The following is a 16,877-nucleotide window of genomic DNA, read 5'->3' on the forward strand; positions in this document are numbered from 1 at the left end:
TGAAAACACTAGGTAAATTCCCAGTGAATGCTCCCCTATGCAAATGGAAGGCACTGGTTCAATAAAGTAACAAAATATCAAATGAAAGGATAGTAAAAGTGGATTTTAAAATGACTAATAATTTCTAGACCATCAGTTTTGACAACTAACGTGGCCGAAGAACAGGAACAAATACTTTTTCCATGCTTTTCATTTCAAAACATTATCCCAAGATTACTAAAAAGTTATTATCCAATATTATTTTAGCAGATATTCAAAATCTATTGCTACATGCTATAAGCTATTAACACTTCACTAATGGGATATTTTAGAACTTATAATTCATTTCCCTTTCCCAATCTTTACTGTATAAAGTGTTAAGATATTTTTCTAATGTATAATAATTAAAATAAACCTTTTAAAAAATCAAAAGAATTTTGCTCATAAATGTAATCTCACCCAAGTGACTTCGTATTGTCGTACCTTGCTGGCCTCTTTCTTCCATTCTTTTGGACAATACTTATAAAGCTTTTGTGACAACTCCATATACACATGTTCATTATCTGCACATTAAAAAAAAAGGAAACAAGGTGATAAAGGATAGATTTTTTTAAAAGAAAAGAAATGGGTTTTTCAAAAAAGCCTCAAGATTTGTGAAAGTACCCTGAATTCACATATTACCAAGAAAACTCAACAGGATATTAAAAGATAAAAGGTTCTGTGGGATAGACATTAATGACAATCTTTATGAATTATTTTGCTTTTGCAATACAGAACACGTCTCATTAAAAATATGTTAACATTTAGAAGAAATATTAGATTCCAACTCTTACTTTTACTTAGTTTCTGGGGTCGTTATAACTTACAGTTTAACTTCCAACACTGTGGGTGTTACTCGGTTTTAGAAAAACATGCTCTTGTTTGGCTCACAGAGGACTCATCTCATAAGTGCAAAGTAATGAAACAGGGCAGAAACACCGCCTTAATTCTATGTAAGAAATTAGAAAACATTGATGAGAACCAACCCATTCCCAAGTGAGGAGCCTGACCCATGTGTTTTGTGAAGAATAGTCTTTAAGACCCATGTGCTTTGTGAAGAGAAGTCTTTTAGACTATTCCTTCTCTGTCTCCTCCGCATAAAACAGCATGAAGAAATGATAAAGCATTACTCGCACTGCCTTTGGGATTGACCTTGTGGGAAGAGGAGAAGAATCTTATGCAAAACAAGAATGAATGCCAAAATATTTCTTCAAGGGAATGATGTTCTTAAGATGAACAGAAAATAAGACTGCTAAAAAACCCATGTAAAAATGATCTAAACATGTGAAAACAAGCTGGTAAAAAATGTAAAAATTTTCCGATTTCCCAAATGGACTCTTTTAAAGAGAGAGATATTTCATATGAAAAGCCTTCCTATCTTGTACAGTTTTCAATCTTTTTTAAAAAAGCTCCTTCCTTTTCCTCTAACCATCACTATGGGGGCATGCTCTTGGAAAGCCCTGGATACAAATGTACTCATTCTGGAAGAGAAGTGTGTCTCTTTGACTACTCCAAGGATAACACACTTGACCACGCTGTCACTCATGACTGAATGTTGGAGTTTGACTGGAAAAGCGTCATAAGAGAACAGGAAGGGTAAGGCCACTTTTTGTCTATGAATGGCATATTAAGTCAACCAGTTTGGATGAAACTGGTAAGGAAGAGGTCCCCAAAACAAGAGGACGCTACTAAAATCCACTAATCACGTCAACTAAAACTATCTCTCATCTCTCTTATGTTACCAATTAAACATGAAATGGACAAGATCAGACAACCTTCCTGTTGAATCTGATTTGTGTTTGGCTTGAGTTCCTGTCTGAAGAAGCAACATAATGAATAGAACAGACTGTTCACCATAATGGCACATACATATTTTTTTAAACTATCACTGCGTCTCTACCATCTGACAGTTTGACCAGAGCTTTGTACTTTAGGAATTCTCAAGCACACATCAATCCTGGAAACAGGTGGAACAGTGATTTCCATTTGACCTTAGAGAAAGCTGAAATGGAGAGAAGGCAAGGGATATGTCTAAAGCCACACGGCTAGTTATTGGTAGAACCAAAATCAGAACCAGGTCATCTGATTCCTGCTCCAATGTTTTTTTGCCATCCTGCAATCTCTCTTTTAAAAAGGACATCTGAAGAACTCTTATTTTGAAACCTAAGGAAGCTGTAAACTGGTTTTATGAGATTGACTTGTTCAACAACAAAGATCAACAGTCTGGCTGTAGCTGTAGTAAGAAGAATTAACTCTGAGTACAAAATAAAAGTAAGGTTATTAGAATCTGTAGGGCATCTTATACCCCCAGACCCTTCCTTGAAAGAATGACTGAGGTGTATACTAATACAAGGATAGAGCTGAGCATTTGTGTTTTTATTGCTTTCACTACCACAGGAAGAAACTGAAGAGCAAATGGTTGGTTCCTCACTTCCTGCTCCATGCTCCCTGGCCTCTCCAGAGCTGTCTTTTTAGACAACTGAAAACTGCTCACATTTTGGAGCTGAACTTGTTGATCAGTTGATCATGATATACTTTCCAACGTGGCAGACCTAAGCATTTTATGGTACTAACCAGATTCTCAAGATATCATAAGCCTTTAAATTGAAACCAATTCCAGCAGTAGAAAATAATTCATATCCAAATATAAAATATAGATAAATTTCACAAAAAAGGTCTCCTTGGAAAACTGAGCAAAGATTTGAAAGGTTTCTGGCATCTAGAAGACTAACTTTGAGAAATCTTAAAATATGATTTGAAAGAAGAACGTTTTAAGGAATGGCTGCACTTAAACCCTGGGAACTTAACTCTAACTAAGGTGTTATTGGCAGAGAAAGCTTATATGGAGCCCTTTGCTTGAAAATCTTTTCCACATAAAGTATACAGAAGAAACTGATCCCATATCTCCAAGTCATGTGTTCTGACTGGAAAAAAGAGAAGGGGTAAGGGAGGAAAAACAGAAAATAAGAGTAAATTAATAGATCACTTTGTTATACTATATATTCAACAGCAAGAGAACTTGAATAGAGGAAAGTCAGTTTTATTATGTCTAAATGTCTTCTAATGTTAAAAATTATAAAACAAATTAAATTACAAAAACATCCAATTTCCTACTAGCGCCAGCTGCTCCCTGAGTGCAAAGAAACAAAAATCAAGCTTAGTTCATTAAAACATAAAAGAGCAAACACATAAAACCCAGACTCCTAAAGAGGAACCAGTTTTTAAGTTCAAACCATAATAAATTCATGACCTAAAATTCTAAACTTGTAAGAAATACAGAACAGTACTCATATTAAAATATGAGTACTAGATTAAAAATCATGATCAGTTTATGGGTATTTTGACAATCATAATTACATAACAATATGCTCAATTTAAGTTACAGCTATGAAATGTCATTTCCTCAGGGACAGCTGGCTAACTCCATCAGAGATGGGATTGAGACTTACTTTGTATAACACTGAGTCCAAAGAGGTGACAGTCCTTTAGCCTGAGTAGGTCACACACCTGGACCAGCAACTGGTGACACAGAATTTTAACCTATAGGAAAAAAGACAAAGACAAACACACATCTAAGATAACAATTCAGCCAAGTCCAGACAGTGAGCCACAATCAGGCAATGTAATGCAGCCTAAATACATGCCTTGAAGGGACAAGCTGACACTAGCTAAACAACAGTTGGTTTATGGAAATCACTTTAATCTGCAGCTGTGTTTCAATAATGATCACAATTCAAATTTCTACAACCTGGTAATAAAGTACCACTGCAATCTTGTACAAGACTCATAAATCTTAGGATACATGGACAAGGCCTTACTCTATAGATATGGTGCATGATAAATATGTATTTCAGAAGGAACCCCAAGTAGCCTAATCAGATTATCAAAATTATTAATTTGGCAAGTATTTTTACAAGGAATGTTTTCTTCTTGATGGTCTAAACAAAATGCTCACATACTGCACAATGAGTGAATATCTAGCTTTTATTTACTTTAATAATAACTTGTATTGACACATCTTGTAAGTACCTAAACCAGGTTCTTTTTCTGAGTCCTAGTATAACTTAAACATAATAAAACCATATTAATTTGGAACTCTGGGGTTAAGTTATTCTGAAAAGTCACATGTTGAACGATAACAGTCTTTAAAAGATATAGTTCTAATGACTTTTCAAATGTTTAATGAAGTGTTTTGGGAGACAGTAATTCTAATGAGTCTGCCTTGTTGAATTCAGAACCACTAAAGCTTATTAGTGTTAGGATTGACACTAAGAGACCACATGGGTCAATTTCTTCATCTGATAGAAGTAGAAAAGAAAACCCAGACAGCTTGCAGTCATGTAGCTAGTAGAGGCAGAGGCAGCAACTCACACCTTTGCTCATTTGTGTATTACAATATTTTTGTATGTGTATATTAATAAAATATGTGCAACATGACAGTTTAGCATTCTAGGTACATATATTATGTGGCATTTCCCCTCGTATTTGTAATATTAACTTGCAACTTCTTTCTTCAACAATGATGACAGTTACAGTTTTAATGATTACAAATTCTAAATTAGTTAACTCTGAATTAATGACTTATAATCATACCTTAATATGTAACTCAGACTCAGAAAATAAAAACATGTTGAGATCTCTTGACAACTGAAAGCCAAACAATTCAAAATGGTGACAATGTCAACTGGAGTAAGAAAAATAGGTTTACAGCTCTTTTCCACATTCACTATTAAACGGCAAATAATCTGAAGCACCTTATCCACTAGAAAGTGCAGAAAGTATTTATGTAAGGCCAGAGAGTACCACTTAGGCTGTTTTAGAAGTTACAGGAACTCAGTGAAGCTGGGACAGTGTCTTATTTTATATTCAGGATATACAGCAGGCACTCAGTAAATGTCTGATGAATGAAAGCCAGGGATCTGATTTTCCCGTGGGCTCCTCACCTTCCTTCTGTTCCATGACTACAGACTACTCTCTGACCCACTGAGCAGATCATTTAGTAATGTGCCACATAAGAATTTAGGGAAAATGTATCAATACAAATTCACCAACACCACTGGCGGAATACATTTGCCAATAGGAAATCAGTATTATCTTCATTCACTAAAAAGACTTTGGATTTGAGTTCTGTATTACTGTAATTCCACTTTACAAATAAGCTTAAATAAAGAAAATGATAAAGTAATGGAAAAAGTGTCTAATGTTAAATAAAATTGAATTAGATACTACAAATTTGAGACTTCAGATGTCATACAGTCTAGGACTTCTATAATCTTTAGTTTTGACTGTATTTTAAAATGTCATGGGACTTCCCTGGTGGCGCAGTGGTTAAGAATCTGCCTGCCTATGCAGGGGACATGGGTTCGAGCCCTGGTCCGGGAAGATCCCACATGCCACAGAGCAACTAAGCCTGTGTGCCACAACTACTGAGCCTATGCTCTAGAGGCCGTGAGCCACAACTACTGAGCCCACGTGCCACAACTACTGAAGCCCACATGCCTAGAGCCCGTGCTCCACAACAAGAGAAGCCCGCACACCGTAATGAAGAGTAGCCTCCGCTCGATGCAACTAGAAAAAGCCTGCACACAGCAACGAAGACCCAACGCAGCCAAAAATAAATAAATAAATTAATTAATTAATTTTAAAAAATAAAATAAAATAATAAAATGTCATATACAAAGCACTCTGGGTAAAACGTGCCAAAACGTTAAAAGAAAAATTCCAAACCACACAGTGTATGCAAAATGAACTGTGTTGTAATTTTGTGTAACTGCTGTTCAAATAATGCTGTGCATTTCCTCCACACATCTTATATGATTATTATTGTTCCCCTAGTTTAAATCAAGTATTTGGAGCCTAACTGATAAAGCTCTTTAATAACTATTAAGGAAATAACAATGTTCTTGTTTAAAAACTGTAATTAAGTAAGGCTGTGGCTCTGAAGTCTTACCTGCTGTGAAAACAAGCTTGAGTTTTTTGCATTTGCATATTATGAGTCTTTAAGGCTACATTTTAGCTGATTGTGAAATTTTTCAAGTTCTTTAATCTTCAGGAGCAATGGGAACTTTAAAAAATGCCATAGAGTATGAGGTATTAAGAATAAGAACGAAAGCATTATCTAAAAATATACTCTATATGGAACTTTCTAATAAAAACAGCATTTGATTCTCAATGTCAATGGTTTGTTATTGAGCAAGAATGTTTAAAATATGCTCCAGAAAAAGAACTGTTCACTTTCGTCTCAGTGAAGAGGTATAACCTCTTACCCATAATTTATATCACTCAAAAATTCTGTGGCTCCTACATTTACCATCACTTGATTTCCAAAAATTTCCAAGTTCCCATATTTATTATCTGATGATTAAAATCATTTAGAACAGTCCCTATTAGTTCAACTCATGGAGAATTAAAAATGACCCAAACACTAAATTTACCCCACATGCAGAAAGGCAACATTCTATCAACTACATTTGTCAGGGAACATACTTTCTTTGTTTAAAAAAATGTTTAGAAATGATTTAAAAAATGAGACCATTAATGAAATAGTTTTTGTTACAGTTAATTTGTTCTACCACAACTCTACAAATATCAGCTGCTATTTTCCAAAGACAAAACTAACACTTTGTAGAACACGACAGGCCTTTGGCAGCCCTGAGTTGGCTTTCTAGCAAGGAGGGGCCTCCATACTACTTAACCTAGTTCCTCCTCCTCCCTCCTTTGGTCCAACAGCTTGCTTGCTAATGAGGAGTCGGGACATGGCAGGGCCGTCTACGGACCCTGGAATAAGAACAGGTCTACGTGGGATTCAGACTCCACAGCTGAGTTTCATTAACAGTGAGCACACAGCTCAAAGAAATGAAAACAAGTGCTACTCTATTAAGTGCTCATTCACTGAGCAATTCCCAGGTACCAGGCACTGCAATAAGCATTTATGCATGTTATGTCTTTATATCCTCACAATGTCCCTGTGAGGAGAGTAAGATTATCTCCACTTTATAGAAGAGGAAACCGAAGCAAAAAAACTAACTTGCCCAAGGTTGCAGAGTAAATTGTGAAGCACCGATTTCCACCTACATCCCCGCGTCCTACCCTAGACTTACTAGATCAGCATCTCCAAGGAGTGGAGTCCAATAGTCTGGGTATTTAACAAGCTCTCCAGGTAATTCTGATGGACATCAAGTCGTAAAATCACTGATCTACAGGAACGAATGGACTGGCTATCTGCCAGTCTGTTCTCTGTAATTATCTTCCTCAGCTAAGATTTTAGTACAAATTAATTTCTTAGAATATTATAGTCAGCTCCTAGTATTCCTCATGAAGTCAGATTAGTCTTCCTTCTAACTTACCTGAGGTCAGTAAGGTTTTGTCCCATATCCTGTATATGTGTATACACACACATGAACACATGTATACACATTCTACCAGGTGAAAAGACAGAAATGGAACGGAGAGAAGTTTCTTAAGTGCTTATGCTTATATTTATGTATATGTTTAAAATGTAATTGATACCTTTTTTATATAACTGTATAAAAGAACTCAAACAGCATATTCATGTATACATGTAAATTACACTTTGATATAGTCTGACAGTGCCCATACTGACAAAGAGAGGTAATGTTGCCAAAAATAACAGCCTATCACTTCACAAAACCAAAACAACTTCAGGTGTGCTGAGTAGAAATGTAGCTAATCAACAGAAATTCTGCCTAACAGATTGATAAAGTTCATTCAACAGGCAGGTTTGATGCTCAGACAATTCCTGTGAGCAAAAACAAGGTTACACTAGTAAATCAAGAAACCGTGGTGACTGACAGAATAAAACCAAAATAATTATGGTAATAAGCAGAACCTTTTCCTATTTAAACTTTTAATGGAGCTATTTAAATGTCATTAGCTTCATTATAACATTTAGAAATATTCTTTTATACAGCAATTGGGTTAAAAATATAGTCGCATATAGCAAAAAAAACTAATTCAAGGCATGCACTAAGGCAATTTTTTCCTTAATTCCATCAGAATACAATCAGTGAAAGAAAGAATATGAAAGTTGGTAATAGGGAGAGGGGTTGAAAAATGCTAGGCATGATTGTGGTTACATAAAACTGTTTGGCAGTCTCTACCAAAGCTAAACATATGTTTACTTCATGATTCACAATCCACTGTCGGGTATAAGCTCAGAAATGTATACATATGTGCATATACATAAAACGTTCCAAATTGTTTCATTTGTAACAGCCCCAAACTTAAAATAACCCAATATCCATCAATAATAGTAGGAAAAGAAACTGGGCATATTCATACAATGAAATATTATACAATAATGAAAAGGGAATTACTGTCACATGTGATAGAATGGATGACTTTCACAGGCCAAATGTTGAGTACATAAAATATACCCAGATATAAAAGTGAGCATATCACATAATTTTAGCTGCATGAAGTTCAGAAACAAGAAAAGTACTCCATGGTGATAGAGGTGGGAATAGTTATTACCCTTGGGTGGAGATTACTGACTAGGAGGGATCACAAAAGATCTTTCTGGGGTACTAGAAATCTACTATATCTCAAGCTGGATGATGGTTACATGGATGTATACACTTGTAAAAATTCACTGAGCTGCTCACTTAAGATTCCTATACTTCGCTGTAAGTAAATTATAAGCCAACTTTAAAAGTAAAAAATAAAAAAAAGTATCATATTCCTCAATGTCCAGGTTAACTAAAAGAGTTAACTCCAACTCATGAACCATAAGCAACAGTTTAGTACTCAAATACACAGCCTATTCTTGAAATTGGCTAGACTTAGGCTACAGGTTACTATTAAAACAATGATCAAGCGCATGTTAAAAAGCTAGCAATTGTGTATTACCATTTCATGTGTGTAGGTTGACAACTCAAAAGTATTTAAAAAGCAAACTCAGATATCCATAAAAATTATATTTCAATAAGGGTTTAAAAATAGCAGTGTTCATTTTTCTATAATATAATAACCAAAATTCTCTTATTTTACCAGACAAGAGCATGCTGAAAGCAGCTGAACTTAAGCCATAATTCAAAGTTTATACCTGTGTAGACCACTTTAATACACCCCAATTCTCCCACATTATTAATGGTCTCATTCTGTAATGATTTCGTCCTTAGCCAAGTCATAATTTGAATGTGGTCACTGGTGGAAAACATCATCATTTACACATTTCTAAAGTGGGATCTACTCACATTTATGATGATGTTCAGAGATTCATCGTTGGGAAGGAAAATACACACACTCCGGCGGTCTTGCATGACTCTGTTGTTATGGAAGTTCAATTTGTTCATTGTGTTGTGGGCTCTCTAGGGATCAGGGCTGGGCTCCGAGTCCTCGGCAATTCCTCTGGTTCCGAGCACTCCAAAGCCAAACTCTGCTCCTCATCACACGCCCTACAGAAGAAGCATCATGACGTTCGACTACGTGGGTTTCATAGCTGTAACAAAAGCCCAGAAGGAGGCTGTGAATAAAGGCGGTAAGGCTGGTGAGGAGAGAGACGAGGAGAGAGAGGAGGAGAGAGACGAGGAGAGAGACGAGGAGAGGAGCAGCAGCACGGCTAGTCTTGTTGGCGCAGGTACAGCACGTCTCACGGTGAGGGCTCCCTCGCTTAATCAATGAGAATGCACAGAAACGTACTCTGTGCTTTGCCCGCTATCAAGTGTTTTAAAACTTTCAGGGACTTCCCTGGGGGTCCAGTGGTAAAGAATCCGCCTTCCAATGCAGGGGACGCGGGTTCAATCCCTGGTCAGGGAACTAAGATTCCATATGCCGCAGGGCAACTAAGCTCGCGCGCCACAACTACTGAACTCACACGCCTCAACGAGAGAGCTCATGTACCGCAAACTACAGAGCCCACGCGCCCTGGAGCCGGCGTGCCTCAACTACAGAGCCCACGCACCCTGGAGCCGGCGTGCCACAGCTAGAGAGAGAAAAACCCGCAGGACACAACTAGAGAGAAGGCTGAGCACCATAATGAAAGACCCCAAATGTCTCAATGAAGATCCCGTGTGCCGCAACTAAGACCCAACGCAACCAAAAAAAAAAATAATAAGGAAAATAAATAAATAAAATAACTATTAAAAAAAAACCTTTCATTCACAGTCATGAATTAAACACAAACCCTCTACATTTAAGGCAGTACTGTGTACTACATGGCTCACAGAAGCAGAAGCCTGCCTTTGAGAAGTTTCCAGCCTCACATGGGAGAAAATGAAGGGTTCTGGAATAAACAAACAAAATGACAAAACTGCAACAATAACAAAATTATCAATCTCTTTCTTTTTTTCTTCCATTACAATCAAACTCAAATAAATGTCCTGGCTCTTACATTATATTCCTTCTTCAACCACTGAGGTCTGGCTTCCACTTCCTTCTCTTCACCAGCATGGCTTTGCTACAGGAAGCCAGTGATCTCTAGACCATCATGAGAATCCACAGGATTCATTTTGATTGATCTCTCTATGTACAACACTTACTGAGGTTGTTAAGCCCTCCTTCCAACTTTTTTCTTCCTGAGTTTTTATGGTGCTGCTCCCTCTTCTGATTCTCTAACCTGACAATGCAAACTTAATTTTTCTATATGTTATTTCACCAACCAGTTAATACATAGAAATAACATGACTGTATAAACTATATTTCTATACCATGGATTTTGGATACCTCTCATATGTAATCAGTTTATTAAACCATGTCATTTTATTTTTTAACTTCTCTCAGATTTTCAGTGTATACAATTTTGTTTGCAAGTAATGAAGACTTTATCTCCAATTTTCAATAATCACACTTTTATTTCTGCTTCATGTCTCGTTGCATTGGCAAGACCTTGAAGAATAATTTTAAAACAATGGTGGATATTTCCTATTTTTAATGAATGTGTCTAGCGTTTCATATATTATTGCTAATATAACACGATTCAACCAAGGTATGTTAAGACTATTTGTCTGTGAAACCATTAGTAATTATTTATACTGTTCCTTTCCAGCTACATTTGTAGGATATGTAGGAATTCCCAGGCAGAAAGTATAACCATACAGTTTTAATAGAAGAGCTATTATCACTGCTGACATAAATCAAAGCATACATGAGGCTTATTTGCTTAAGGTTCAATGTCCATCTGTTATCAGCAGGAAGACGGGACAGAACATATTCTTAGATGGCACCATGAGTAAATATAAACTAGTATTTCTTTTTAAACTATGAATGAAATACCATCCACAAGGGAGCTACTCAAACTAAGTAAAAACATATACAGTAAGTATTTCCTTATTAGGAAGGTGACCAAAAGCCCCTTGGGAGTATTCTGCTTTTCTTAAAGCATAATAGCAATTGTTTCACATTAGGTTGGAGCCAGTACATCACCCTACAGGGTCACCAGAGGTCAGTGCTATAGTTCTCTCCAGTATGGGATGCTTAGCCCACGTGTTCTATGACCACAAACTAACTGCACTCCAAATCCAATCGTCCATCTGCAGAACGCACACTTTTAGTTTAACAGTTCCGACGCACCAATTGAAGGACCAGTGTCGGCTGCATCAGAATCACCTAGGTGTTTGTAATAAATACAGAATCCTGAGCACAGTGACATTGCTACTGACTCATAATCTCCAGGGTCAGGGCCCAGGAGTCTTAATCTTTTAAACAAGCTCCCCAAGTATTTCTGATATGCAGTCACATATGGAAACAACACTTAAGCTAACAGAAAGAAGTTGCTGAGCAGAGGGTTGGATATAACACCTTCATAGGAGACACTGGGAAAATATCTTGAGGTACAGAATTAGGGATAAGCAACATATGTGAAATATAGCACACAGCATCACTATAACTAAAAAAGAAAAAGTCCTCAACATTTTCAAAGGTATGAATTCCTAAATCAGGTCAAATTTGTGTACTCAGAATATTTTCCTAAAAAATGTAACTAGGTGAGGAAACAGGATATCCTGTATACCCTCTCTTAGCAATTCAGAAAGCACTGAAGGCTCTGAGAAGTCCTAAGGGCAACTTCTTAAATTTAACTTAATAATTCTCAAACTTACTTGGGCTCAGAATATTTCCCCCCTCCCACCAAGAAAAATCTATTAAGGTCCTGTAGAATAATATTCTCAGGCATACCACCTGAGAAATACAGTTCTGAAACAATTTCATTGTCAAATATTATATTTCATGGCAAAATTTTTCCCTATGAATTGATATATTCTAACATTTAGGCCTCTTCTCTGACAGTAAAATCTTTTCAAGAAATTATAAGCTATGATTAAATGTAACTTGTTTAAATTCAAACCCTTAAATGATATTAATCTCAGTATAATTATTCAAATCTATACTTCAAATTGAGTTACTCATATAATTTTCCATTTCTAATTAAACTAATTAAAGGGGGATAATTCTACTGACCTAATTTTTAGAATTTAAAAAATATACTAGGGAAAAATACCTTCTGAGTTTTGGGATGTTTCCAGAGCCTCATTAAAATAATTTTAAAATTTCATGGATATGATTTTTATTTACTAGTTTGTTTATGGTTCAGATAGTGCAGTATTAAAAGAAAAAGACTAGAAGAGGATTATTGAAGAAAATTTAATAAAAGCAGAGTCTTTAAGAAGCGGTGCTGCTTCATTGCTGCTTTTTCTGCTTTGAGGATAGCAAACTAGAAAAGCCCTGAAAGAGAGATAGTATTAAGATTTTACTTTACCCAGGCCTGCATTAAAGCTGATTAAAAGGTTCCACTGAAATAGCAAACTACCCATATCTCTAATGTGCTTCAGTATAAGATTTAATCTTAAGTTGGAGAGTCCTGGGGGAAAGAATTCGACTAAATTTAAACCAATTTTAATCGTAGAATTTAGCCTCTGAGCCATTGGCTACTTATTCTGTATCCTAAACTAAATCCCGACTCAGTCCCAGGAGGGCACATTTCCTACTCCAGGGCAGCCCTTGTCTGTTCAATCATCTTGGGATAGATTATCTATGAAGAACAAACCATGTTATAGTACCATATTTCCCAGACAACAACAAAACAGCTTAGATACTGATCAAACCCCATCCTGCCATCTTTACAAACACCCAACTTACAAATAAAATGTTAAGCTATAAGATTTCCCCACTTGAATTTTAAACCCACATTATTGTAAATTCCTTACTTCCTGATAAGCCCCACTGGTTACAAAGTTACTTCATTTCTTTTAAGAATCAGGAAGCTACCGCCTAGTATGGACATTCAATATTGATTTTCATTTTTTAGAAATTATTGAATGTAGCCTTTAAAACTGGGTCACCCTGGAATAAAAGTATGGGCTTTAGTTCATTATAATGTATCAATGCTGGTTCATTACAAATGTTCCACACTCATGTAAGAGGTTAACAACAGGGAAAGTGGGTACCTGTCGGGTATAGAGGAACTCTGTGCTATCTTTGTAACTCCTGTATATCTAAACGTATTCTAAAGTTAAAAAGTTTATTAAAAAAAAAACCCTAGGTCACCAGAAACTTCCTACCCATACAATATGTATAGTCTCACTTTGAATGGAGGCAAAGGAGGATTCTCAATTCTGAGATTGTCGCCCTAAAAAAAGTGAACAGGTGGTTAATTTGATAAGAAAATTACTATAATGCAAGCATGGCTAATAGGCATATTTCAACAGTCAATAAGGTATCTCTATTACCTAACAAAAATAAGGCAAACATTATCTTGAAAAACTGGATTGCAGACAGCCCTATCTTTTAATTTAATCACTACACATTAATGAAACTCAAGTTATACACACAGCACTGTAGTATTTACTTGGTGAAAAGCAGAACACAAAAGCAATAGAAGATGTGCCCCTATACCCATGAATTCACCATCTAGTTAGGGATATAACAGGGCCAAGACGCTTAGATGATGACATTGTCCCTGCTTCCCAAGAGCACACAGACTCCAATGGGCATTTCTTATGAAAAGACATAACAGATGACAGCATTAGGTATACGAATACTGTAGCTAAGATCATTTTGGAAAAAAAGGACATGGTCTTTTAATGAATGGTATCCTAAAAGTGATACCAAAATGCCTTTGGTAAAATTGGTTGGCTTGTTGTTGTTGTTCACTTATTCATTCATTCATTCAGCATATATGCATTAAACACCTACTATGTGTCACGTGTTGTTGTAAGTGCTGAGTACACAGCAATGAACAAAACAAATATTCCACTCTAATGGAGACAGACAATATAACGTAGATGGTGACATGTACTATGAAGAAAAATAAACCCAGAGTAGGTGAGAGAGTTGATGAAGATAATGTGGTAGTGTGGACTGCTATTTCATACACGGTAACCAGGGGAAGCATCTCTGACAAGTTGATGTTTTAGCAGATACCAGAACTAAGAGAGGGATGTAATTTATTCCCTCCCTCCCTTCCTCCTTTCCTTCCTTATTTCCTTTCATCCATCCATCCATCCCAGGGAAGAGTTTTCCAAGTAGAGGGACAGTAAATGCCAAGGCTCACTTACTCTTCAGAAAAGGTAAAATAATAGCACTAATTATGGCTAACATTTACTTACTATGTGCCAAGTGCTGATGTTTAGTACTTATGATATATTAAAGAAAACTGAAAACTCTTTGCCATGCTTCCCATGGAGAGGCAGGATCTGTTTCCCCTTCTCTTGAATCTGAGCTGGCCCTGGACTAGTTCATGTTCCATTGAAGTTCTGCCTCATGGATGACTCAGTAACTTGTAGTTGTTATTTTTCTTGTCTATCTCCTCTATTCAGATCTTCTTAGAGCAGGGTCACTAGCTATGTGTGTATGTGTGTGTGTGAGTGTGAGTGTGTGTGTGTATTTTTAATCTCCAATGGCAGGCACATAGTACATGCTCATTAAAAGTGGGTTGTTTGGCTTACTACACACATGTCCTTGGACAAGGAAGATTATACAGCAGGGTTTCTTAACCTTGGCACCATTGACATTATAGGGCCAAATACTCATTGTAGTGAGGGGCTGTCCTGTGCATTACAGGATGTTCAGCAGCATCTCTAGTCTCTACTCACTAAATGCAGGGAGAATCCCCCCACCCCACAGTTGTGACAACACAAAATATCACCAGACATTGCCAAATGTCAACTTGTGCGCAAAATCACCCATTGTTGAGAACCAATTGTTGAGAACAGGTTTCCTTATTGAGTCACTATGGGCTACTTTTACCATCCAGCTATTTTTTAAGTAGTAGTATAATTCTTACCAAATAAACATCTTCCAACTAAAGGTCAGCAACTAAGTTCCAAACTCAGAAATCTGGATTTAACCTTGAAGTCAAATTTTTCAACGTCTTGAATGTCTAATGGCCTCTAGCTTCAGAACCACTTTGAAGTTTAGCCTTCTTGAAACTTCAATTTTTAATGGAGTATATTGCCAAACTTCTCATGTAAGCAGACTTTCATTATTACCAGTTACTTGTTGCTGGCGAGTCCTATATTTTGATCCCAGTATCGAGAAATATAAAAACTGACCTGGAAACAAGTGATACCTGATTTTCAAATTGTCTGTATGCTCTCTGTATTACGAGAATATTTTCTTTCTTAAGTAAGAGTCATTTGCTTACAAGGTTCATTTTGGATTCACAGAATTATTTTCCTCATATAATTTTAAGAGTAAGTACGGCTTCCCTGGTGGCACAGTGGTTAAAAATCCGCCTGCCAATGCAGGGGACATGGGTTCGATCCCTGGCCCAGGAAAATCCCACATGCCGCGGAGCAACTAAGCCCGTGCGTCACAGCTACTGACCCTGCACTCTAGAGCCCGTGAGCCACAACTACTGAGCCCGCGTGCCACAACTACTGAATCCTGCACGCCTAGAGCCCGTGCTCCGCAACAAGAGAAGCCACGACAATGAGAATCCCGCGCACCGCAACAAAGAGTGGCCCCCCACTCGCCGCAACTAGAGAAATCCCGCACAGCAACGAAGACCCAACACAGCCAAAACTAAATAAATAAATAAATAAATATATATTTTTAAAAAAGAGTAAGTAAATTGAACATTTTATGGCCTCTTTTGCAGTTACTGTTTTATCGAAAAAAGAAAGTAGCTGACATCTATCAGCTATCTGGAGCCAAACCCTCTGGAAAGAACATCAGACTCTTTTGTTGCTGTCTCTTTCCCACCTCTAACTATTGTTCTAGTAGATAAAGGAGGGACTGAAAAGCTGAAGATCACCTCCCATACGGTTGAACATCAGACATTTAGAGACAATATGGACAGAATACTGATTAAGAAGACAGACTTCACCTCCCCAATCAGACAAACCTGAATCCTGCCTAGATTCTACAATAAAAGCTGTATGAACTCGGGCAAGGAACCTAATCTGTGAGCCTGAGTCTTCATCTGTAAAATATGTACTACTGGCCTACTAGGATTATTGGTCAGATTAAATGAGACAATGGACATAAAGTACTAGATATCAGGTTGTTGGGGGAATGCTCGTTAAAATAACAGTCATGAGTTGCCAGCTCATGAGAAGACACATCTACAACTGATTGACAAAAATACATATCACCTAGAGATCTAGAGTTTAGAGCCAGAGGCAGCATCAGGGCTAAACTTTGGATGTCTATTTGGGGTGGAGAAGTTAAGTCTACTGTTGGTTGTAAATAGGACAGCTGTATTATATAAGGTGGTAATTCCTCTGAAATTTTACGTATTGAAAAAGAGAAAGTATGTATGAGTGTATAGGTTCAAATGTGTGTGCTTGTTGACCAAAGGATGGAATGTAAAAAAACATCTGTTTTCATCTGCTTGGTACCATTTCTCCACTGGGGAGTGTCCCTCTCCCATCCCAGATATTTCTAGTGGAGCTATCAATCAC

At 36.9% G+C, this 16,877-nt stretch overlaps 1 protein-coding gene and 1 long non-coding RNA gene across 10 annotated transcripts in view; one reads left to right on the forward strand and one right to left on the reverse strand.

The window, feature by feature from the left end:
* Positions 1 to 16,877, forward strand: part of LOC309625419 — a 606,027-nt gene that overhangs the window by 210,937 nt on the left and 378,213 nt on the right. The gene's annotated exons all lie outside the window — the stretch shown is intronic.
* FRMD6 (FERM domain containing 6) overlaps positions 1 to 16,877 on the reverse strand; it is a 260,583-nt gene that overhangs the window by 30,562 nt on the left and 213,144 nt on the right. For 6 of the 9 annotated variants that reach the window (XM_082384835.1, XM_082384828.1, XM_082384834.1 and 3 more), the window contains 3 exons: positions 9,234 to 9,478; positions 3,468 to 3,558; positions 439 to 542 (listed from right to left, as the gene is read on the reverse strand). In XM_082384835.1, coding sequence (XP_082240961.1) covers positions 439 to 542; positions 3,468 to 3,558; positions 9,234 to 9,332 — 294 coding nt within the window. In that variant the 5' untranslated portion in view covers positions 9,333 to 9,478. The remainder of the gene's footprint in view (positions 1 to 438; positions 543 to 3,467; positions 3,559 to 9,233; positions 9,479 to 16,877) is intronic. The other 3 variants (XM_082384837.1, XM_082384833.1, XM_082384836.1) reach the window with 3 other exon arrangements.

The sequence above is a fragment of the Balaenoptera borealis genome (genome assembly GCF_965194805.1).
Source record: "Balaenoptera borealis genome assembly, chromosome: 3".
NCBI lineage: Eukaryota > Metazoa > Chordata > Mammalia > Artiodactyla > Balaenopteridae > Balaenoptera > Balaenoptera borealis.